General features: G+C 43.0%; 1 protein-coding gene across 4 annotated transcripts in view; it reads right to left on the bottom strand.

The window, feature by feature from the left end:
• Positions 1-24,107, bottom strand: part of CARMIL1 (capping protein regulator and myosin 1 linker 1) — a 312,127-nt gene that overhangs the window by 167,911 nt on the left and 120,109 nt on the right. For all 4 annotated transcript variants that reach the window (XM_038584305.1, XM_038584306.1, XM_038584307.1 and 1 more), the window contains exons 3-5: positions 23,687-23,737; positions 19,036-19,095; positions 10,167-10,288 (exon numbers count right to left, since the gene is read on the bottom strand). In XM_038584305.1, coding sequence (XP_038440233.1) covers positions 10,167-10,288; positions 19,036-19,095; positions 23,687-23,737 — 233 coding nt within the window. The remainder of the gene's footprint in view (positions 1-10,166; positions 10,289-19,035; positions 19,096-23,686; positions 23,738-24,107) is intronic.

Here is a 24,107-nt window from a genome sequence, read left to right as displayed (position 1 = left end):
ACTTGTTTTGTAACATTCGATTGTATTAGAATAGTTAGAAAACAGTGTGTTCTATTTAATTATTAGATTATGTGTATACTAAATATAAATCACTAACTTTCCAAAAATTAAAATACAAATCTCCTCTTTCCATAATACCCCATATGAATGTCCATCATGGGAGAGTATGCTCCTTTTACTACCTCTTTCCCTCCTATGACCACAGCTCCTCTGGGCTGGGGAGCACACCCAGCCCCCATTCTCATGCAGAGCTAACAGAGTCCTGCCAGCATGGAGAAGCAGGACACATTAGTGGTTACAAGCACAGCCAACCACGTCCAAAATTTCATTATTCATAGAACTAGCAAAGTAGGAGGACCTACCGTAATTGTGAAAAAGAAAGAAATTAATACCTATGAAGTGATTAAAACAATCTCTGATGCCTGGTAAAGTCAGATGTTAGCCGATGCTCTCATAGGTACACCACACAATCATCATGTAATGAGCAACTTATGAATCCATTAATTCACCCCCAAATTTTTATTAAACATCTACAAGTGTGGCAAGAGCAGCTACCAGGTACTAAGCATACAGCAGTGAACAAAATAGGTATTGTCCCTGTGTCCCCAGTGAGCAGTCTAGCATGAGAACCAGACAAATAAATAGGCAGCATAAAAGGAAAAGTCTTAATACAGGAGAAGCATCGGGTATGGGGACAGCAGAGAGGACACTAATTCTCTGGTAGGAGATCAATGGAGGAGTAGGGAGTTTGGGAACGGTCTTCAGTACATCACACAGCTATGCTAAACCCTGAAGAGGAAGACAGACTTAATCTCGGGTGAGGGTAAGGGGGGAGACCAGGAGCCAGGGAAGGTGTTCCAGATAAAGGGATGGCAACTTCATGGAGGTGAGAAGGCTTGTGATCGCTTCCAGAAACGACACATAGTTCAAAGTGGCCAGTAAATGCCATGTGACAGGGAAGGGGAAACAGAGTCCAGGGAACGAAAGAGGAACCAGGTTACAGGCTCCAAGGTGAAATTACAGAGTTTGGATCTTATTCTCAGGGCAATGAAGAGCCACGGAAAGCCTGCAGGTGCACAAGACAGACAGGTACTGGAGAGGACTATCTGGAAGGCGAGGATGGGGGGCAGACATTGGAAACAGATAAGTAACTTGGAATTAAACAGAAGCCCACAGGATGGGTAAGAGCCCCATGAGAGTGAAGGTCATGAGCTTCTGGTGGCCCCACGTGGACCAGCTGGGGGACTCTGTCCTGTCACTCTCTGCAGCCCAGACCTGTGGCCAAAGGGGGCAGCTGGTGCGCGTGGTGGGGCCACAAGCTCTCCAGGCAGGCGAGCCAGAAGAACAGCGGGACAGACGGACCTGATGGTACTGCCAGCGCCCAGCTGGAGGGTCGGACACAGCAGGATGGGCACTTGGGAAAGGAGGGGGGAAGCCAAGGGATGGATGGTTGGGAGGCCCTGAAAAGATCCAAGCACTGCTCCTTCCAGGGAGAGAAAAGTAGAAGGGCTGTGGTCAGAGCAAGATGAGCAAATTGTGATGTCACCCAAGAAGATGCTGTTCCATGAGGTGCCGGGGTCTGGGAGCAGCCCTCAAAGTAGGGGGTAGGGGAGGTCATAGGCTTCGAGGAAGGGTAACAGTGGGTCAGAGGCACCCGTGATCACAGGGGGACCTGGGTGCAAAGTTGGCGGAGTTAAGATCCTGTTATATCGAAAATATTTTCATCTTCCTTTAATGACTTAAAAACACTTTTGCTACATATAATGTTCTCAAGTCATCATGATGAATCTCGATCCCCATGTAGAGTATTGGCAGGCAATGTTTCCAGGTAGCTCCGTTTTCTCACTGGACGGATGCCAGATAAGATGTGCTTGTTCTATGCTTAGACGAAACCTCAAATACATAACAAAGTGTTTAAATACTAATGTTCTACTAGCACTGAAAATATTTCTACTTTGCAATTTTTATGATGGAAGCATAATCACGTACAACCAACAGATGTCAATTGTCACGAGTTCCTTCAAATTCTTAGATAAATGCATGAGGTCTGCAAGTGCAGCACGATTTTTCTGTTTCACCTGAAAATACCTATGATTAAGCCCCATTATCCTAAAAGTTCTCAATTTGGGAGTAACCATGGGTTTAAGAAGACATTCACACTGAAAGGGATATTACAGAATCTGGCAATTTGGAATGGCTCATCTCGGTTCAACACTACCCTTCTAGAACTGTAGTGGCATTATTTTCTGGCTACAAGACATGCAACGAGAGACCAGAGCGGTCAGAAGCTGCCCCAAGCGCTGACACAGCTAGATTAAGTGAACTCTGGATGCACTGAAGGACACTGGGGTCAGACTTCATCTGAGCTCACATTTGTGTTCTATGATTCTTGCTTCATCTCAGCAGGACTGCACGGCATGCTGTTTCAATGACACAGCATGAAGTGAAGTTAGTCAAAAGCAGGAAGAAAATAAGGCAAAAATCTTTGGCAGGAAGCTAGTGGGATCAAGTATAGGAAGGTGGCAGTCTAGGATTATAGGGACTCCTCAGGGCTGAGTCAGAAGCTAAAGCCTCAATTTTGCTCCCAAAACAACACCAGACATTCCTGTTCAGGGGTAAGGACAAGTCAGCTGCAGAGCAAGAGAAGCAGCAGCCAGTATAGACGTGTGTGCAGCTGCTGCCCCTTGACCTCCAAAACCCCTCTTGGAAGTTATCAGTCTGAGCTTTCCCAAGCAGCCCTGCTCTGTGACAGTTCTCCTCTTGCCTTTGCCAGGAACTAGGACACACTTAGATTTCAGGAACTGAAGACGTCTCATGAAACAGGTGCACTTATTTCCGTAAGAGATAAAGTTAGAAGAACTAAACTTCCAGAAGGTGGGAAGCGTTCACGTGCTCTAACACATGCTCAGAAACAATAAATGGGTTAGAGGGGAGATCCCACCGCTGATCCCCATTGTTTTCTGCCTGTAGCTAAACAGTGGCAAGAAGTCCACGTGCGCACCCACAGGGCACAGCTCATACATACACAGGGAGAGAGAGTGTCATGGACAGACACCAAGGACTTGCTGTCAGAATACCTGTCATGACAGGTAAACCAAAATCCTAGCGAACAGACAAAGCCCATGGCTCACTCGCAGGCACTACTGCATAGATGGATCAAGCACACCTGCATCACATGAGTCTAATTTACAAAAAGGCCCAGGAAGACAGCGAACCAGATGACCAGCATGCCAGCTCTCTGTGCAAATCTTGGGCTTAAATTGTGGACCCGGAAAAGCTGTAAATTCTTTTAATCCACTTAATTGCTTTATTTAAAATTCAATTTCAAAGCTCCTACGCAATAAGGAAGTTTTCTCCAGAACCACAGAGGTTTTACTGACGGGAACCACACCCCAACTAAATGCTGCCTCCGATTTAGACAATTGAACAGACTATAAAGCACCCTTCTTTTGTTTTTACAGAAACTCCTATTTTTTTTCTTCACAATAACCTCACCTACCTACCTCAATTGGCTTTGACTTCCTATACCGGGATCTGCAATACCATTTTTATTATGGTATCAAAGAAAGCTTGTCCTAATACGCGGACACTAATACTCAGGCAACTTTCAAATGTGTCACATGTATGACAGAAGAATTCAGCATGCGGAAATCCTAAGGGAAAAAAAATCATGTTAGAAGGCTACCATTCTGTCCCCCGAAAAGGATGCTATTAGGTACATTTAACAACAACAATAAAATCAAATTAGAGAAATGCATTCAGCTTCTGTGTAAACATATAATAAAAAATATATATATCAAACTTCAAAGAAGCTCCCTACAAACACCACCAATGTCCTTTTGGATGGTACAGGCTTTCCTCTGGGGCCATTGGGTAACTGACCACAACAACCTGTACTACAGATAAAACTTCTGGAACACTGCCAAAGCAGTTTACATGAGCTAATTTTAGCCTTACCTGCATTAACAGCATTATTCCCATTTTACAGATGAGGACACTGAGGCATAGAGAAGTGAGTTAACTTGCCTAGGATCTCAACCCCACTAAAGTATCCTGACAACCTTACACCTTGGAGCTGTACCTCAAGGCTCTCCCCATACATGTTCATAACGCAAAACCTAGGACTGTTTCTTCCTGAAGCAGAACTACCATTTTACTCTAACGTTCAAAAGTCTTTTCAGTAGCTCCCCAGTACCCATCCTTGAGGCGTTTGCTCACAGTGACATCTGCAGGCTCCCAATTCCTACGTTAGGCAGGCAGCTGTCTCCCACAGGCACCTGCTCCTGCCATTTCCCCACAGAACTCTACCAGACCCACCATCCTCTCAAAATCCCCTCTCTCAAAAAAAAGCAGAAAGCAAATACAAATCATACATTATTTTCCTGGTGTCTCCAGTTAAATGTGACTTTCCTTTCTCTGAAATCTGAGGATTCTCTCTCTCCTCACTATTACCCATGGAACTTTCTTATACTGCCTGTAGCCTATAAACTTTTAGAGAGCAGGAAACATTTCACTCCTGTATGCATGCCTGAGGGAGTCCTTTAATGAACATTTTCTAAATGAATTCTACTGTGCTCTGATGACTTAATTTGACGTTAAAAAAAAAAAATCTAGCTTGGTTTTGGAGAACAACCAAGGGTCTCAATATTAGAAAAGCTGAAGGCTATCACACAAAACCGCTTTTTGAAGAGAAACTACAATGCAGACACTTCTGGGAAAACAGATTAAACAACATTTACTTACAAACATTTCCCTAGCTTCCTTAATATCACTGTCTCAAAGGCCAGGCCTCCAAAGACACTCAGTTTCGCACAGCGTAAGGATGAGAGCAGTCACAGCACAATGCGAACGGAGATCTGATTTTTAAATTTAATTTAAATTTTCTTCTTGCATCTTTAAATTCCCTCTATATTTTGAAATAAATTTTTCTTATTTAATGGGAGGAGGGTAAATGTCATTTTGTAAGGGAAAGAGAGAGGAAGTGATAAATACCCTAACATATACATATGGTGGGGGAGTGGTAAAGAGTGGACACTGGTGTGACTATTGACTTTAATTAAAATTCTTCATTTTTTTCCTATCTGCATTCTCTGGACTGTCATCAGTAAGACTGATTATACTTTGTATATTATTTATACCCTGTTTTTATTTTTGATTTTGATTATGGATGTAATTTCACAATTATATTTGGGTAAAACCAGAAATTCAGATCTTTGCAGATAAGTTTCATTCATATATAGTCAAACTTGGGACTATCCAAGAACTGATGATCTGAACCCAGGGCTGCCCAGGCTGCGTTTATCCTCCGGATTGTCCTGGTTCCTGATAATACACTCATCAGATACTCCCCTGTCCATCTGCCTCTACTAGGAGAGCCCCAAGCAGGGAAGGAGACGAGACGATGAGGGCCAGGGACCCAGGGTCCCCACCACAGGTTCAGGTAATACATCTGATGAGACAAATGACTCAAACCAGGTTAAGGATTCCAAATATAGTTTCTTTCCTAAGTTTTTATTTTAATTCCAGTTAGTTAACATACAGTGTTGTATCAAATACAGTTTTATATTCTTCAACTTACTATAAGCGGATGTAGGACATTCCGGAGACATATTTTATTTTGCACATTCTCCATTATTTATGTCAATTTATGTCATTATTTACTGACCAATCTAACAAGGCACACAAGACAAGGGATGGAGAAGAAAGGATATAATCACCCACCTCTCCACCTGCCCCCCTCACCCCCGTCAATCGATAACCAGCACCAACATAATCATCCATTTCCCCTGCTAAAATTATGTAATACAATCTAAGGAACTTCCAGAGTAAAGCAGAACATGCAAATCACAAAATATTACAGGTTTATTTTGACAAGCTAACGACGCACAGTGGGTAGGAGAGCAAAATAAAAGCCAGGTACATTTACATTCTTTAAATTCTCTGCCAAGTCAAGTTCTCAGTTACAATCCATGCCTTCTTGCACATCGGTGGCTTCATCTGAACTGCCTCTGAATCCTCTCCCTGCTTCTCAGGTGGAGCTCCACACACCCAGCCTGCACCCAGCCACCACCTGCTCACGCCCAAGCACTCACTGTCTCATCTGCTCCGTGTCACCTCAGCCCCCACACCTGTGGATGGAGGACAGGACCATGGTCTTCCAAACTCCATGTGCTCCTGAGTCATACCGCCCAATGATGCATAAGGCACATGATAAGCATAAAAAACCTCAGTGAGGATGTACTATGTGCCAAGGACTAGGGATTTAAGATGAATAAAAATGCAGACTTTGCTCGAGTAGCTCCTGGCCTAGAAGGAAGCTCAAGTATGTGGCATGCATTCTGTGTCCCTCTTACCTTCTCAAGGATAGTGTGGATTTACTACCGCCATTTCCAGCAACAATCTCTTGTGTTCTCTCTCTCTCTCTCTCTCTCTCTCTTTCTCTTTTACTGGAGCACTCCCCTCATTATAGCCATGTGCTTTAGTATCTCCCATTCTGAATGCAAACAAAAACTCCCTGTAATTCCTCCTACCTCTTTAGCTACCTCCCATTTATCAGTTCTCCTTGGTAGCTAAATGTCTCTAAGAAGTTTCCCACACGTACACATCCACTTCCTCCCTTCGGAGTTCATCCCATAAGCATGATGGCCCTCCTCTCCCTACCAGAACCCTGGGACTGCTCCAGTCAAAGCCACCAGTGCCTTCACCATGGCCAGTTCACCAGCAGCCCTCTTCTCTCAGCTCATTCGACACCCAATCATTCTGCAGTCATCACTCCCTGCTTCAGAAATTCTCCCAGGCCCTGGTCTCCCACTGGAATCCTGTCCCGACACTCTCTTCGTGGTTCTTCCTCTTTCACTTGTTCTCACTGACAAGACACTTTCTCTTCTAGGTGCATATCTCTCTCTGGATGATCTCAAAACAGTCGTGCATGCAAGACTCTCTACACTAATGATTCCCACACTGGCTATGTCTCCAGACCTAGACCTTTCCCTTAGAAACCTAGGAGTCATCCTTGGTCCTGCTGTCACCCACATACCAAATCCATGAGTCAGTCCTGTACCTACAATAACTGTTCTATCTTCCACCTCCCAACCTTATCTCTAATGTCACTGCCCTACTCCTAGCCATAGCCATCACTCCCCTAGATCATGGCCTATGTTCTAACTAGCTCCCCTCTCCTGCTCTTCCCCTTCCCACTCCCCTCTCTCTCTAGCAGCAAAAATAAATGCTATAAACCATATAAGGAATCATGTCACATCCCTACTTGCATGTGACAGTGGCTTCCTAGTGAGCCAGCACTAAACTACAAACTCTTCCCCATGAGGATCTATGTACACTGACCAGCACCTATGCTTCCAGCCTCATCTCATGCCAGTTATCCCCTCCCACCTGCATTCTGCTCATTCCCAGACTCCAGCCACCAGGTTCTCTCTCAGTTCCTCAAAGACACCAACCCTAGGCAGGCGAGACAGCATGAACAGGTCCTGAGAAGGAAAGGCTGTCTGCCCTCTTCAGTTCAGGCTCTTTGTCTTCCAGGGGGGTTTGTTCAAGGTATCACGGCCACATGGAGGCCCTTGCAGACAGGATTTTATTCTTTCTATTAGTCCTGTATGGACAATCAGTTGTAAACATTTACTCAAATTTACACTTACTTTATTGATGCAACTTCCCAGTGTAAATTCCACATTGCCCAGGGCCCCAACATTTAGCACCCTGCCATCTGCAGCAGAAACTCAATAAACACCCACTGACTGTGTAAGTGTGCAAATAAACAATTGTAACACAACATGATAGGTGCTAGCAAAGGAAGTGATCACAAAGCTTTATGGACACATGAATAAAGAAACTCTTTAGAGATCTGGGCTATGTCGTTTGGAGGGGGAGTCTGTCTGGATTAATAGTGTATATGAAAGCACCAAACACAGGCCGGACCATGGGGCCAGACGGCAGTGGTCTGCTACACCAGGCTACATGGCATAGAAGCTACTGGATAATTCTGGTGACTGCGAAGAAAACCAGTTGTGAGGAGGAGGACTGAAGACAGAGACATTGGCAGGACAGTGTGGCCCTGGGACAGTGAGAGCCCCTGAACCAAGGCAGTGGAAGCGACAAGCCAGATGAGTACCAGACCAGGAGATACGCATGAAAGGAGTTTGGCAATTAATGACGTGTGTGAGTTAAGGACAAGAGACTATGTAAATGACAAGCCACTAACTGAGACAGAATGTCAAATCCAGACAGGCTTGGAGGTAAAGCTGCTAAGGTTACAGGCCGCATCCTGTGTGAGGTGCTGCTGGGGTCATTCCTATGCAACGCAGCCAGTGACAGAAGTGAAGATGAGGCTCACATCTCACATGGAGGTCACGGACTTAGAAACTCGCCTATATGTAGCGGTGGCTTCCCTGGAAATGGAGCTCATTATGTCATGCTTGATTAATACTTGCTGCCTAAACCTTCTAACAAGACGTTAAATGGAGAAGAGTGAAAACATCTTTCTTAGACAATTTTCTCTGGGAAGGAAAAATAGTAGAATCCAAACCCAGAACACAACTGACAATTCCCTCAAAATGCCTAGAATATTAGGCAAATAAAACTGCACTTTAAAGAAAGCAGTTCTTTAAATATTTCTCTGAGGATCATATAAGCCCTGGATAAATAGGCTGTGCTTATAATGTGCTTATCTCATCAGTGTTAACTCAGAATGAGAGGAAGTGTGCTCTAAGGAGACTCTCGTGCAATGTCACACGACTAACATCATTGAGGGAGAATGAGCTGTAGTGACTGCTAACTCATGATTACCCCAGATAGTTCTCTGGTGGCTCTAAGGATGTTCTTAGTATTTCCCCCTCACTGCCACTCATCACTCCTCACTTCATCCCACACCCTTGCCCACCTGCACCTCTCCTGCACAGACACGAGAGTGGGTGTGGCCAGATAGATGCCCCAACAGCTTGCCTTTAAGGGACTTCATACCTAGACATTCCAGCCAGGCAGGAGGGAGGTGCAGCCCCTGCTCATCTCTTCCATGCCATGGGAATGAGGCCAGGGGATGCTCTAATCCCTGAGCAACCAGCTCGCCAGAGACTCAGAGGAGCAAAGGGAGCCCAAGGCTGCAGAGAGGAGGAAGGCCTGGGTGAACAGCCAGAAAGCATGGGCCGCCCTCCATGCTAGCATATGGCAAAAAAAAGAGAGAGTCCAGGGCAGAGCTGTTAGAAGAAACTAGCAGGTCTCAGAAAGCCCGAGACCAGATGGAAGCTACTACGTCCAATGAGCCACCTACAGGCACCCAAGGCTTGAAAGACACAGGCTAGGTTTTCCTGCTTTGCCTCTTACTTTATAGGCGGAGCATCAGAGTAATATGTTCCATGAAGGGCAAGTCTCCAAAATTTCCCTGCCGCTCCCACCAAGCAAGGTACACAGTTAAGCATCATCTACGTGTCTCTGTGAGGCTTCATGGCCTCCTTGCACAGGGCGAGTAGCAGGGAAAGGAATTTTTATGATCTCTGTACCATCTCCTTCCAGCAGGAAGGTATTTTCACTCTGGACTATTAATTTAGGGAGCTTTTGGACATAAGGATCCTTCTGCTTTTTTACCTCATCCAATCCAACCCCCACCCTTCCAACAACTCACACGCTCCCTAAGGACAAACTGTCACCCAAGCACATAATCCTAATGAAAGGCGCTTAACAAAAAAAAAAAAAACATGAGGGCAGGCACAGGGATAATTTACTAATATTCCTAACACATGTTTCAGAAAACTCAGAGAAAAAAAAAAAAAAAGGAAAATGAAGCCTGTCACTCTTCATGAATGCTAGACCTGAGCCCCTTGGTACTCCCCTACCAGCCATAAGAAGTCACACGAGGGTACACCCCAAGTTCTGTCACAAAGGTTTCAGTGTCATGAGTAGAGTCTAAAGGATGGCCAAACCCTTCATGGCTCAAGTCTTGAAAGTAGAGAATGAGGCAGAGCCCCATGGAGAATCTCAGATTTAAACCACAAAGACCCAAGGGAGGGTTTGCTATTGAACGTTGAAGCGAAGATGGAAGCATGAGCGAGGCCCTGAGGGAAGGGGCTATTGGAAGGTATATTCACATTCACCAGTCTGAGGAGGAAGTTCTCTGCTTTCCTCACCCTTCCTCCCCGACACAACCCCCCAGCACTCACACTGGGGAGAGGCCGGGAAATATCCTCCGCAGACAGGTGCCGATGTGAGCCAGCACTTCGCTCACATCCTCAGGCGACGCCATCTTCATGGAGATGCTGTACTTCTCGGTTTCGACCACCATCTGCAAGAACCGAGTTGGACACTGCTTAATAATCAGTCCAATTCCTTGAATCTTTGGTTTTACATTGTGTAAATGATATATGTATGTATATATGTACGTGTATATGTATGTGTATATATATATATATGAATATATATGAATACTAACAAAAAAATATATATATGAATATATATATTTTCACATTCATGCTGACCTATACGGATACAATACCAGCTTTTTAAGGACCACTTCCTTAAAACCATACTCTCAGTTAAGACCTGAGGAACTGTTTGGGTAGAGGGTGGAACAGTTGTCAGAAACATCCAGAAACTGGAACAAGTGTTTCCAAAAGCAAAATTCAAATAGACTCCCCCTCCTCCTGTGTGAGGGAGACAGGATATTCACATTCACACAGGATTTCTCCTTTTACCAAGATTTTGTCTGGAGACGCGGTCTTATCAAGTCTCTTATATATCCCTACTCTCCAGAGTTAGTAAGTATACCTCCTTCAGTGAGTAGCTGAGGGCAATCTCATCATCACTGTTTTTGTTTTTTGTTTTTTTTTTGGACATGTTTTAAAAACAAGACCCCTTATGAGATGTTTAAATGAACTGTTAAAACCTTTTGCCTGGCAACAAAAGAAAAATAAAATGCTTATAAACATTTCAACTCCTCTAAAAAGAGAGAATTCTCGCAAAGGATTATCTGACAGGAACAAGGTCATAATGTTCAGGGCTAGACAAAGAATCATTCCAATTGGTGCCTGGGTGACTCAGTGATTGAGCATCTGCCTTTGGCTCAGGTCATGATCCTCCCAGGGTCCTGGGGTAGAGTCCCACATCGGGTTCCCCATAGGGAGCCTGATTCTCTCTCTACCTATGTCTCTGCCACTCTTTTAAAAATAAATAAATAAATAAATAATCATTCTAATTAACTGCTGAGAAATGTCCAAAGCTTACCACCAAAAAAGTTGACACAGAGGTCACAAAGCTAGTGTCAACTAGCTGAATGTCAACATATAGTTGAAAACATGTATAGGTCAACCTGAAAAAGGGGCAGGTCGCAAAGTACAACAGGTTGTTTATTCAAATAAAAAGAATCAACTTCACTTTAAAAAAAAATGCTGTTATCTTGGATCTCAAAAATATTCATGCCAAATGCAATCCCCTTGGATTTTCATTGCATCAAAAGAACCTCCCATGTTTACTTCCTGCTTGTATTTAACTTGTACAAAAATATGAAGGGGGGCACACTACACTTCATGTGCAGCTCGCCAATTGGATTAACAAAGTGAGTGGTTTTTAGCTTTGTTTTAGGCTGTCCTAAAATTTGCTACATTAAAAATAATCATCTGTCTTCCAAAGTGTTTACATTAAAAGGAGAAGTAATGAGGGGCGCCTAGGTGGCTCAGTTGGTGAAGCGTCTGCCCTCGGCCCAGGTCATGATCCTGAGGTCCTGGGATGGAGTCCCACATCGGGCTCCCTGCTCCGTGGGGAACCTGCTTCTCCTGTCCCTCTGCTATTCCCTCTGCTCATACTCGCTCTTTCTCAATAAATAAAAAAATCTTTAAAAAGGGGAGGGGGGAGTAACACAATTTGTCAAAATGAAGAGACCAGAAAAGACTTACATGATCTGAGACCTTAAAACATTACTTTCCCGCAGCACCCCAAAGGGATCTCTGACTACACACCACCTCTGCACCAGTAGGTTGGCTCTCCATATTAAAAAAAAAAAAAGAAAGAAATTTTATCCTTTCATGCATTGGTCTTCTAGAAGGTGGCCCAGGGAATATTTGTCCCCAAAAAGGCAGCAAGCATTGCTGTACCTGGAGGTAATTTACTGTTAAACCCCAGGATACCTCAAGGAAGTATCTTGAGCAAATTAAAGCTGCTCTCTGCCATTTGGCTCAGATATTCTGTGGTTCTGTGGGCTCATATCTGTGCCTATACATGTTTTAAAAAGCCAGAGACTTAAAAAATAAATAAATAAAAAAAATAAAAAATAAAAAAAAAGCCAGAGACTTGGGACACCTAGGTGGCTCAGTGGTTGAGCATCTGTCTTTGGCTTAGGTCATGATTCCAGGGTCCTAGGATCAAGTCCCGTGTTGGGCTCCCCTGGAGAGCCTGCTTCTCCCTCTGCCTGTGTCTCTGCCTCTCTGTCTCTCATGAATAAATAAATAAAATCTTAAAACAAACATACAAAAAGCCAAGACTGGGATCCCTGGGTGGCGCAGCGGTTAAGCGCCTGCCTTTGGCCCAGGGCGCGATCCTGGGGACCCAGGATCGAATCCCACGTCGGGCTTCCGGTGCATGGAGCCTGTTTCTCCCTCTCCCTGTGTCTCTGCCTCTCTCTCTCTCTCTCTCTCTCTCTCTCTCTCTGTGACTATCATAAATAAAAATAAAAATAAAAATAAAAAAAATAAAAAATAAAAAATAAAAAAAGCCAAGACTTTGGGAAGCAGCCTTTGTGTCTGTGCCCCACACCCTGCCACCAACATTCTCCCCGAGGGTAATTACATCTTTCACTGCATGGCCCCTTCTCCGTTCTTCACGTCTGGTGAATCCATCCAGTTCACAGTTTGGGGGGTGAGTAATCAGTAATTAGCTTATTCAAATTCTGCTTCATCTTAACACCTAATCATCCTTAATTGCTCAGGACTGAATAGAATGCCAGGGAAGAAAAGAAGGTGGCAGGTGAGGGGAAGAAATGAGACCTTCAAATTTACCCTGACATGACAGCAGCACATAGCCCTGAAGAATATGTCAGCACCTTAGGCTAATGTAAAGATTGCCGCTGAGTGATAGAGGTGACACTAACAGAGAAAACCATTTCAGCAGGACAAAGAGACCCCTCTGTCCCTACTATTTCAGTGGGAAAAATCAAATGTTTGCAGCAAATCTGGCTTACACGTCTACAGCAGAACAGAATCCACCACCTCCAGTACACGTTTAAAATAGTAATCAGCAACAGAGTACTGGTATGTTATTTAAGATTCAAGTTTCCAACCGCACTCTGTCTCCTTTTTTAAGGTAGAACAACCTGGCTACACTCTTAGGCACTTTTAAATAAATGCCAGCCAACTGACTGGTAAAGCATTCTTCATTCTTCTAGCAGACACAGCCATGGGTGGTTGCCCAAAATCATCCTCTGACATAGCAAACCTCATCATTAAAAAAAAAAAAAAAAAATCAATCATAGGTGTTTCAGTTGTACAAGAAATAGTCTGAAAATTCTATAAAACTATATAAATGTTGGTCTCAGTGTATCGACCATGAATAGGTATGGACTCCAGAAAATACGACGGCAATGAGATGTGGAAAATAAGATAAAGGTCTCCCACATTCCCACAAGGAAGAAGAACAGAGCGGTAGTGAATGTCACATTTTCACCAACTCAGTAACACACACACCTCTCTCGCTCATACACAAGGAAATGTGAATGCCCTGGGCATTTGATCTGAATTGACAAAGCTAGAATTAAACAGTGATAAAAAGTGAATCAATCCCAGAAAACATTACAAAAGAAGGAAAAAAGAAAAAAAGGGGAACGCCTGGGTAGCTCAGTGGATGAGCGTCTGCCTTCGGCTTCAGTCATGATCCCAGAGTCCTGGAATCGAATCCCACATTGGGTTCCCCGCAGGGAGCCTGCTTCTCCCTCTGCCTATGTCTCTGCCTCTCTCTCTATAGGTCTCATGAATAAATAAATTTAAAATCTTAATTAAAAAAAAAAAAAGGAAAAGTATGTCCCAATCCAGGGTGGATTGTGAGTGCCACAGGCAGACAGACACTATCATCTGTATGATTTCACATTAGAGAACACTGGAGAAACCAGACCTCAAATTTTCTGAGGTTACACAGGTTACTATTTCTCAACCTCTGGGATACAAGAGAATCAACTGAGTCCTAACGGCTGTGTGTGTGCGGAGGGGGGTGTGACTGGGAGGGAGGACTGCTGGAGGTATCGGTTTCTGAACAGCACCATAGACATTTCTGAAACACGAGGCTATGAGCACCCAGCATCACGGGCCCCTCTGTGGAAACAGCACCACTGCCCCCCTGTACTTTCTTCTCCAAGATCCATACTCCGCCAAAGCGATGCTACAGAGCTCCTCCTCCAGTACACACGAGAACAGCTCCACGGGCCTGAGGTGAACTACTTTCGATCACATTAGTGCCTCTGAATGCCAGAAAGACTGAAGGGACAGGACTCCAGTGTCCCTAGACTGGACCAATGCCAGCAGCCATGCGGAGAAATGAGTCCTGCTATATCAACATCTTTTCTCATAATTAAATCCTAGAGTCAAACCACACTTTGAAAATAACCTTGGCATTAACATTTCAGTGGTGCCCTTCTGCTCGATCACAACCCCAATATCACCAACATAAACATGCCTGAATTAAGACCATCAAGAAGGCCCTGCTTATGTCATCATTCGTGAATAATCATTCACTCCTGCATATGTCTGCCATTTGGGCAAACATATGGTGCTGTAATTTTTCTTCCAAACTCCAGTTTCTAAAGAATGCTAAACACACAGGATAAAACACTGCTCTCAGATGAACTCTGGAAAAGTTCCAAGGATTTGTATGTAATCTCAATCAACATAAAGTGACAATTCTGACAATTTCTTTTAAGAATGTTGTCAACAGACTACATGCACAGGCCTGTGCACACACAAACATTTTCTTCATAGTTTTAAACATGAAAACAAAAAGTAGAATGAAGGAAACAATAAGCATCAGAGTAAGAATAAAGGAAATTGGAAACAAAAAAGCTTAAAATCAAGAGAAAAATCAACAAAACCAAACAACAAAACCAAAATCTTTGAAAAAGATTCAAAGAATTGGTTTACTTAAATTTTTCTAAAAAATTGAAAAAGAGGGACAAATTCTATGAGTCCATGATCACTTTAATACAGAAAGTAACAAAAACTTTTTTTTTCAAAGAGAAAACTACAGCCAGTACCTGTCATTAACATAGATGCAAAGGTTCTACATAAAATTTAAATAGAATCCAACAAAATACAAAATGGATGATACATGATGACCACGTAGGGTTAATCCCAGGAATGAAAGGTTGAATTAAAATCTGAAAGTCAATCAATATAATTCACCTGATTAACAAACTATAAGAAGAAAAACACACAATAACAGAGAAAAAGAGAAAAAACGTGACAAAACACAACACTAATTCCTGATAAAAACTCACAGCCAATGTGAAATTGAAGAGAAACTCCTCAACCAGATAAAGGGCATCAATGAAGAACCTAGAGCTAATACCCCACTTCATGGAGAAAGAATGGCACTTTCCCTCCTAGGTCAGGTAGAGAACAAGGTCTCTAGTCAGCCCTTCTACTCAGCACTGATCTGGAGGCATTAGCCGGGGCAGTTGTCAGGGGCTGAGATTTTATTTTACGTTGCCTAGAAGTAAGTTAGCCTGTTGCTGTTTTGTAAATGCTGGCAGGACACAGGAGACTCCTGGTCAGACAGAAAGATTATTCATAGCACAGCAAAGTGCAAGAGCACCATGTGTGCACAGACCAACCCCCATTACCCCAAAGCCTCACAAGGTGACACAGAGGGCTCAGAGAGATGCCTGCACTCACAGTAGGCTGCTTACAGGAAAGGACCTGCTGAACTTGGATAATCTGTTTTCACAATAAACGGTAAGCAAGTCCGCTCTTTGTTCATAAGGGAAACACACCATCATCTCACATGGATGCTCATGGCAAACACAACCCTGATGAGCAGCCTGGGTACAGAGCAGTCACAGCATGAATTCTTGGCATACCCAGCAAAACACGCAGGAACGTGAGACACCCAACAGCAATAAGACAAGAAAAAGAAATAAAAGGTATTAATACTGGAAAAAAAGAAGAGAAATTGTCTTTATTCACACACAACACAATTGCCTATGCAGAAAATGATGAAATCCATTTTTAAAACCTACAAGAACTATTACTCTAGGTGAGCACAAGAAGTTGTCAGGATACAAGATCAATACACAAAAGTCTACTTTAGGTCTACTTACCAGCAAGACACAATTAGGAACTGGAATTTAAAACAATACTATTTATAATAGCATCAAAAATTACATAATACTTCGAAATAAATCTGACAAACGATGTGTAATACTGAAATGTGTACACTGAAAGCTACAAAACACTGATGAGAGAAATTAAAGACCTAAATATGTGTAGAAGTAGTTTTCTTGGATCAGGGATGCCATACTGTTAAGATGTTAATTCTTCTCAAATTGATTTATAGACTCAATATAATACCAATCAAAATCTCAAGAGCCTTTTCTGTACAAATTGAGCTGAGTCTAAGCTCATATGGAATTGTAAAGAACCCAGAATCACTAAACAACTCTGAAAAGGAAGAACAAAGTTGGAAGACTAACACTATGTGATTTCAAGTCTTACTCTAAAGCTATCATAATCAAGACAGTAGTAGTGGCATAAAAACAGACAAACAGACCACAGAGACAGGATTCAGTCCAGAAACGGACCAACACACACGAACAACTGATCTCTAACAAAAATGAAAGCCAGTTCAATGCAGAAACAACAGTCTTTCAAACAGGTGGATATCCTACACATATGCAAAAAAAAAGAAAAAAGAAAAAACAAACCTCCAAAAAAAAAAAAAAACAAAAAACAAAGAAAACCCATGGATCCATATTGCTTTATATACAGAAACTACTTCAAAGTTGATCACAGGGCAGCCCTGGTGGCGCAGAGGTTTAGTGCCGTCTTCAGCCCAGGGCGTGATCCTGGAGACCCTGGTTTGAGTCCCACATCATGCTCTCTGCATGGTGCCTGCTTCTCCCTCTGCCTGTGTCTCTGCCCCCCTCTCTCTCTCTCTCTCTCTGTGTGTGTCTCTGAATAAATAAATAATCTTAAAAAAAAAGTTGATAACAGACCTAAATGTATAATGTAAAGTTCTAAGACTTCCAAAAGACATAGAACATTCTGTAACTTCGAGTTGAGCAAAGATTTATTCAATATGACAACAGTACAATCCATTTAAAAAATTGACAAATTGGATGTCATCAAAACTTAAAACTTGTGCCTCTGAAAAATGCTGCAAAGAAAATGAAATGACAGGCTGCAGACTGAGAAAAAAATTATGTATAAATTGTCTATCTGATAAGAGATTTGTATTCAGAATATATAAAGGACTCTTAAGATAATAACAAAACAAGTCAACTTAAAAAAAATGGCAAAACATTTTAACCAACACTGGAACAAAGGAGACAGATGATGGCAGTCAAGCAGATAAAAAGATACTCAATATCTTTAGCCATTAGAAAAATGCAAATTAAAACTACAATGAGAAAGCATCGCATAGTTTCCAGAATGGCTACATTTAAACACACTGACCACACTGGTGTCAGGAAGATGTGAAGGAACGTTCTGGAACCCTCATCCACTGTTTGTTAGTGGCAACATCAAATGGTACAATTGCTTTGGAAAACAGTTTAGCAGCTTCTGAAAAAGCTAAACATGTACCTACCATACAATTCAGCCATTCCATTCCGAGGTACCCACCCACGAGAAATGAAAGCCTACGTCCAATCAAAGATTTGTACATAAATGTTCACAGCAGCTTTGCTTATCTTGGCCAACAATGTAAATAACCCAACAGTCCCTTAAGAGGTAAATGGATAAAGCGGAGATATAGCCATACAATGGGACGTAATGGGACATAAACAGAACACAGCAGAACACAATGGAACACAACTCAACAAAAAAAAAGTAACTATTGAGACAAGCAACAAAATAAATCAATGAATTCCCAAATAATTATACTGATGGAAAGAACGTAGGTGATAAAGAGTACACACACACACTGTATGATTCCACTCATACAAAGTTTTAGAAAATCCAAACTAATCTCTAGCTGCAGGGAGCAGATGCCTGCAGATGAGGAGGAGCAGGAGGGAGTGTCTACTGGGGGAGATGAGGACACCATGGAGTGACAAATAAATTCAGTATCTTGATTGTGGTAATGGTATGGGTACACATATGTCAAAACTTAATCAAATTGTACACTTCAGTTTGCTGCATATTACTTACTATAGCTCCATAAAGCTGTTTTTAAAAATCTACATTTTAAGGGCATCTGGGTGGCCCAGTCGGGTAAGTGTCCAACTCTCAATTTCATCTCAGGTCGTGATCTCAGGGTCATGAGATGAAGCCCTACATGGGGCCCTGCCTCAAGCCTGGCATCAGGTTCTGGGCTCAATGGGGAGTCTGCTTGAGATTCTCTCTCCCCCCACCCCACCCCTCCCCACTTTGCACGCTCTCTAAAATAATAAAAATCTTTTAAAATTTTAAAATAAATAAAAATAAAAATCAACATTGTATTAACACCCCAAAATTTCATGTATCACTATATTCCCAGAAAGACACAGATATGCTATGTAATAGCTATGAGATTTTAACACAAAACTCTGTTGTACAAAATCTCTAAGGAACAGTACTCTCACGTTTACACCACTACCACATAGGAGCTAATTAGTTCTTCTCAGACTGAGTTACGGAGAATGTGTTTTCTTTATGAGAAAACCTCCCCAGCCCCTACCCACCCAGGCCCCTGTTCAGTCTCTCATTCAGAAACTTTCATCTCCCCTAATCCTGTTTTTCTACATTATTTCAAGAGAATTTCAACAGTGAAACCAAAATAGGGGTTTCTCAGTTTCAGAAACTCAAGAAAGGTTAGGACTCTGGCTATGACACACAGGCAGGTGTTGTTGGCACCCACCTGAGCTGACTTGCTGCAGATGACGCCATGAATCTCCAAGTAGCTGAAGGTTAACTCGAGCTGCAATTGAAATAGAGATCTGTAATGAATGAGAGTTGTAAAACCTATAATTCAAGGTAAAAATGCTACAACTAGAAAGAATCTGAGAGCAGAACAAGATACTAGGCATCTTCGGAAGGCAGGCTGGTTTAACATCTCCATTTGTGCATTAAGATATGACCTAGATTTATCATCTTTCAGAAAAAAGTATTCTTTGTTTTACTAAAGGGTTGAAAGGAAGCTACAAGTCAGACTTTTTACATTTTATCCAGGTACAAACTCAACGGAAAGCTCTTGTATGTCTGCTCTAGTATTTATTCATTGAATGTATAAAGTGAGCCATTTAAATATACTTTTTTCTCCTATTTCAAAATTTTCCTTCAGAATGTCCCATCAAGATAAAGACAATGATGGTTTTGCCTTCTTTCTAAACCCTTTACCTCTTTGTGTTATACTCTGGCTACTTATGGAAGTCATCATTCCTTCTTTATCCATCATAAAAATGCATATTTTGAATGGATTTCAAAAAATATAATATGTAGGAATTTTAAAACTGTGGTTAAATGCAACACAGTTAAGTAAAAATCTAATCTGTGTGTGCAGATAAATGGTTTACTTCCTTCCTATTTTAATCATAAACGATCCTTTCTCTCTTCTCTGGTAATCAGCAATTTTTTTTCTTCAAAATATCTCCAGTCCCACACTTTTCCTATTTTTCCTGGACAATAGCCACTAATCTTTCCCCCAGTTTTGTGGTCTTTCATCTGACTACAGCGACCAATCACAGAGCACCAAAAGAGGGGACTGAGTTAGATCAGTTTATTTGACCCCTTCATCCTCAGCCTAGAAAAGTGAAGGAAAAGCACCCAATCGGAAGCAAACTCAGAGACCCTTAGTTTTGGCTCCTGGGTGCTATGCTTGTAACCCTATACATTTGGTAAGATGAACCGCCGAACAGAGAACCCCTGAATCTCCAGTTAAATATCTTGATGTATAGTGCTGAGGACTGGAGGTAGAAAAGCTATTCATTCTTCACTTAGTCAACTTACAGACATGCATGGAAGGATTGTAACTCGTGCAGGACGGTAACTGGAGAGAATGACACATCTCGTCCTCCAAGAGTCAAACGCGGCACTGGAGGCACATTTTAAACATCCTATTCAAGGAGAAGTCTTCTTACCTATCATTATTATCAATATTGTTGCTTATCTGGGTTTTGAAAAGTCATCTCAAGCAGGGAATTATTTTCTACAAGGTATACATATCTGCCTTCAGTCAGTTTAAATTAAAACCCAGAAGCATTGTTTCACTTGCTAGCTTTTGATATAGTGACCGAGTTTCTTTTTTCAGTAAAGCCCACTGGCCGGCTCTGCAATGGCATTTCCTCTGGGGAATCATACCCAGAAATGTAGGGCACCCAATGACCAGTTCAAGTCTCTCTAAAATGGAGAGAGGGGGCGCCTGGGTGGCTCTGTCAGTTGAGCGCCCAAGTCTTGATTTTGGCTTGGGTCATGATCTCAGGGTTGCAGGATCGAGCCCTGCATTGGGCTCCATGCTCAGCAGGGAGGCTGATTGTGATTCCCTCCTTCCCCCTCACCCCCTCACTCTGCTCTCTCCCAAATAAATAAATCTTTTAAAATAATAATAAATAAAAATGAAGAACTTTAAGACACTTACAAAGGAATTTGAGGGCATCATTTGGCTGAATTATTATGCTCCCTCTCACCCTAGTCCTTAATAACTGTCTCATCCTTAACAAGACAGTAATTTTTTTCAAATAATTCACCTTTATCAATATTCAGTATTTCATAGACACTCTCTCCTTCTGCAGCCTATTTCACTGCTATGGGAAATACCTAATTAAATAAATTTACTATTGTAAGCATAACTGCTAGAATAGGTTTGGAAGCAAACCATGGAGCCTTGGTGGGCATCTCATTCAACTGGTGGGAGCAGGTGTGAACAGGTACAGGCTCTCACAGTTCAGCAGCTATGAAATTGCAGCTGGCATCCGTAGGCCCCATCAGGGATGGCACGGACAGTCTTGATCAATTTGGCCGAGCGAGGTTAGTTGGAGGTCAATTAAGATGCTTCTGCAGCACCTTGGGGCTGTCACTGGGAGAAGCAGTGTCAGGGAGCCAGGCAAACACGGAGTCGTTTAGCAGGGCTCTGAGGAAGAACTTCAAGTTTATCAAGCAAAGAAGGGGCAAAAAGGAAATCTAGGCAGAAGATTAAGAATTTGCAAAGCTACAGCGGCATCAAAAGAACCAGGAATGGACAGAAGCTCGAAGTAGAGCCAGTAGGATGGACAATCTGGAAGCAAGGACAAGCTGTGTCTGTGACTCGCTGTGCAAATCCAGAGATATTAGTGGCTGGTTAGATATAAGGAAGGAATTAACCCAGACTATCAATAGCTCCCCACTGCTCTCCCACTCATCCCGCCTCTACGCACCCCCAGTGTGTCCCCCTCCCCCAGGCAATAAGCAAATGTACAGGTGACTGTGTGTCCTGCAGGAATGTCTTTCCCCCCTCCCAGTCACCCACCTTTCTGACCTGTTTCTCTCCCCCACAGCCTCTCCACACACCCCTGTTCCCCAAAGTATGGTGCTCTTTCATACCACTAAACTTTGACCAGCAGAAGACCCTCTCATCTGGTTGATGTGGAGCGATCCTTCAACCCAGCTCTGCAGGTCCACCTCTAATCTGATAATTACCCATTCCCACTTCCAAAGCAGAGCTGGGGCCTTCTGGGGTGACAGCAAAGTTCTATTTCCTCATCTGGGTGTGACTGTGGAGATTGTTCTGTGGTTCATCATGGAGATATACATTTCTATTTTGTACATGTGACTGCATATATGATACATTTAACAACAGGAAGACAAAAGATGTTTAATCAACCCCCAAAGAAAAGAGAAGAAATCTATGCCATAATCAGTACCTATTATACAGTAATGTTCTGAATATAATTATATCCCCAGAAAATTAATGTCACTGACATAGGTTTTGCTTCTCAGCCAAGGTGTACCGTAGCACATGAAAATCCGCCTTGGCTAAGGGGGAGACCTGAACACAGATCACTTTGAAAGAAAAACTGCTTTGCTCAATTTGTGATGCTGACAATATCAGAAATCAGAACCAATGTCCTGGCTACCCTAGCCAGGCCAATGTGGAGCACAATGTACATCACAGAACAAAGCCAGACCTTCACTCAGGGCAGAGCAAGGGAGGGGGATATGGAAGCAGCCAGCAGAAGAGAGGCGGATGACTTCCCAGGAAGTAATACACCTTTCTGCGGCAAAACTTTTTTAATTAAGGTAAACATGTTACTCAGGGGCCTTCTACTCAATAGGCTACTTGACTATTTCTCAAGCTCATAAAATTTCCTTCTGCAATTAATTTTTCACCATGGGATAATGGTTCATTCACTTCCTTATAGCCTTCAGGTGTCTTAATATATGGGTAACAGCCCAATACCATTCACATAACAACTGATTTCATTTATAACACAGTAGAAATGGAGAAACTGGGGACACCTGAGTGGCTCAGTGGTTGAGCATCTGCCTTCGGCTCAGAGTATGATCCCAGGGTCCTGGGATCGAGCTCCACATTCCTGCAGGGAGCCCGCTTCTCCCTCTGCCAGTGTGTCTGCCTCTCTCTGTGTGTCTCTCATGAATAAGTAAAATCAAGGAAGGGGTATCCCTGGGTGGCTCAGCAGTTTAGCACCTGCCTTCGGCCCAGGGCATGATCCTGGGTTCCTGGGATCAAGTCCCACATCAAGCTCCCTGCATGGAGCCTGCTTCTTCCTCTGCCTGTGTCTCTGCCTCTCTCTCTCTCTCTCTCTCTCTCTCTCTCTCTCTCTTTCATGAATAAATAAATAAATAAAATCTTTTTAAAAAAATCAAGGAAGGGAGGGAGGAAGAGGGGGAGGGAGAGAGGGAGAGAGAGAGGGAGGGAGGGAGGGAGGGAGGGAGGCGGGAAGGAGGGTGACTCACTTTACATTTCCAAAAGGGGGCAGGGACCAGTGGTCATTCCTGGTGGAAACTTCCTAAAATTTAGCATTTGTATAATCAGAAAGAAAAAAAGGCAGCAGCCACTGTCAGCCCTGGACTAGCAAACAGTGGATCGGTATCTTGGCAAAATTAAATAGCTCATTTAAAGAACAAAGTGGTGTCATAGTATTTTTCACAGGCAACCCCAGCGTACACACAGAGTGGCTGAGGTGCTCCGCTACCGGGAATGAACCCTTCAGAGTGATGAAGATTATTTCCCACATGTCAAAGCCTTAGAAAAATCTGCTGCTACTGGACCGAAAGAAGTAAGAGTTAGACCTGAGGAATGTGTAAACCATGCCCCGGGTGAGAGAGAGAAATGACTGGAATCACAAGCCTCAGGGATAAGAGCACAAAACACTTCACCCCTTCTTGTGGGATCCTTTTACACAAGAAGAGGAGAAAGGATAGAGTAAAAACTATTCATCATCACAATGCTGAGGGGCTTTCTGAGGAGAAGGAAGGAAAATACTGTGCACTAAGAGCACCCTGGAAACAGCCTAAATGGAGAAGTCTCCATCACTGAGGAGAGTGTGTGTGTGTTGCAGGAAATGAGCACTTACCTTGGTAGGGATCCGTGCTGTTACAAGGAAGGCTCGGCATGAAGTGAGCACCTGCAGGACAGAAAAGCTGCATCAGTACAAGTATCACCAGTACAAGTACAGGACCAGTAGGCTTTGGTGTCACCTACAGGACTGTGTGACACTGAAGCATCAAGAGGCCATGGGGCTTGGTTCCTGGCACAAAAGAACAGTAAGTGACCTGGGACAGCTTGTCAGCCGTAAGGAACTAGTTTAACTTAAGAGTCACTATACGAAGGTCCACGCTGAACAAATCACTTGTAAAATCTCAAGACAAAGGGCACCTGGGCAGCTCAGTGGTTGAGCATGTGCCTTTGGCTCAGGTCGGGATCCCAGGGCCCTCCCTGCAGAGAGCTTGCTTCTCCCTCTGCCTTGTCTCTGCCTCTCTCTGTGTGTCTCTCAT

This window comes from Canis lupus, chromosome 35 (assembly GCF_011100685.1).
Source record: "Canis lupus familiaris isolate Mischka breed German Shepherd chromosome 35, alternate assembly UU_Cfam_GSD_1.0, whole genome shotgun sequence".
NCBI classification, from domain to species: domain Eukaryota; kingdom Metazoa; phylum Chordata; class Mammalia; order Carnivora; family Canidae; genus Canis; species Canis lupus.
Note: the sequence above shows the minus strand (reverse complement) of the source record. Positions and strands in the feature narration are given on the sequence as shown.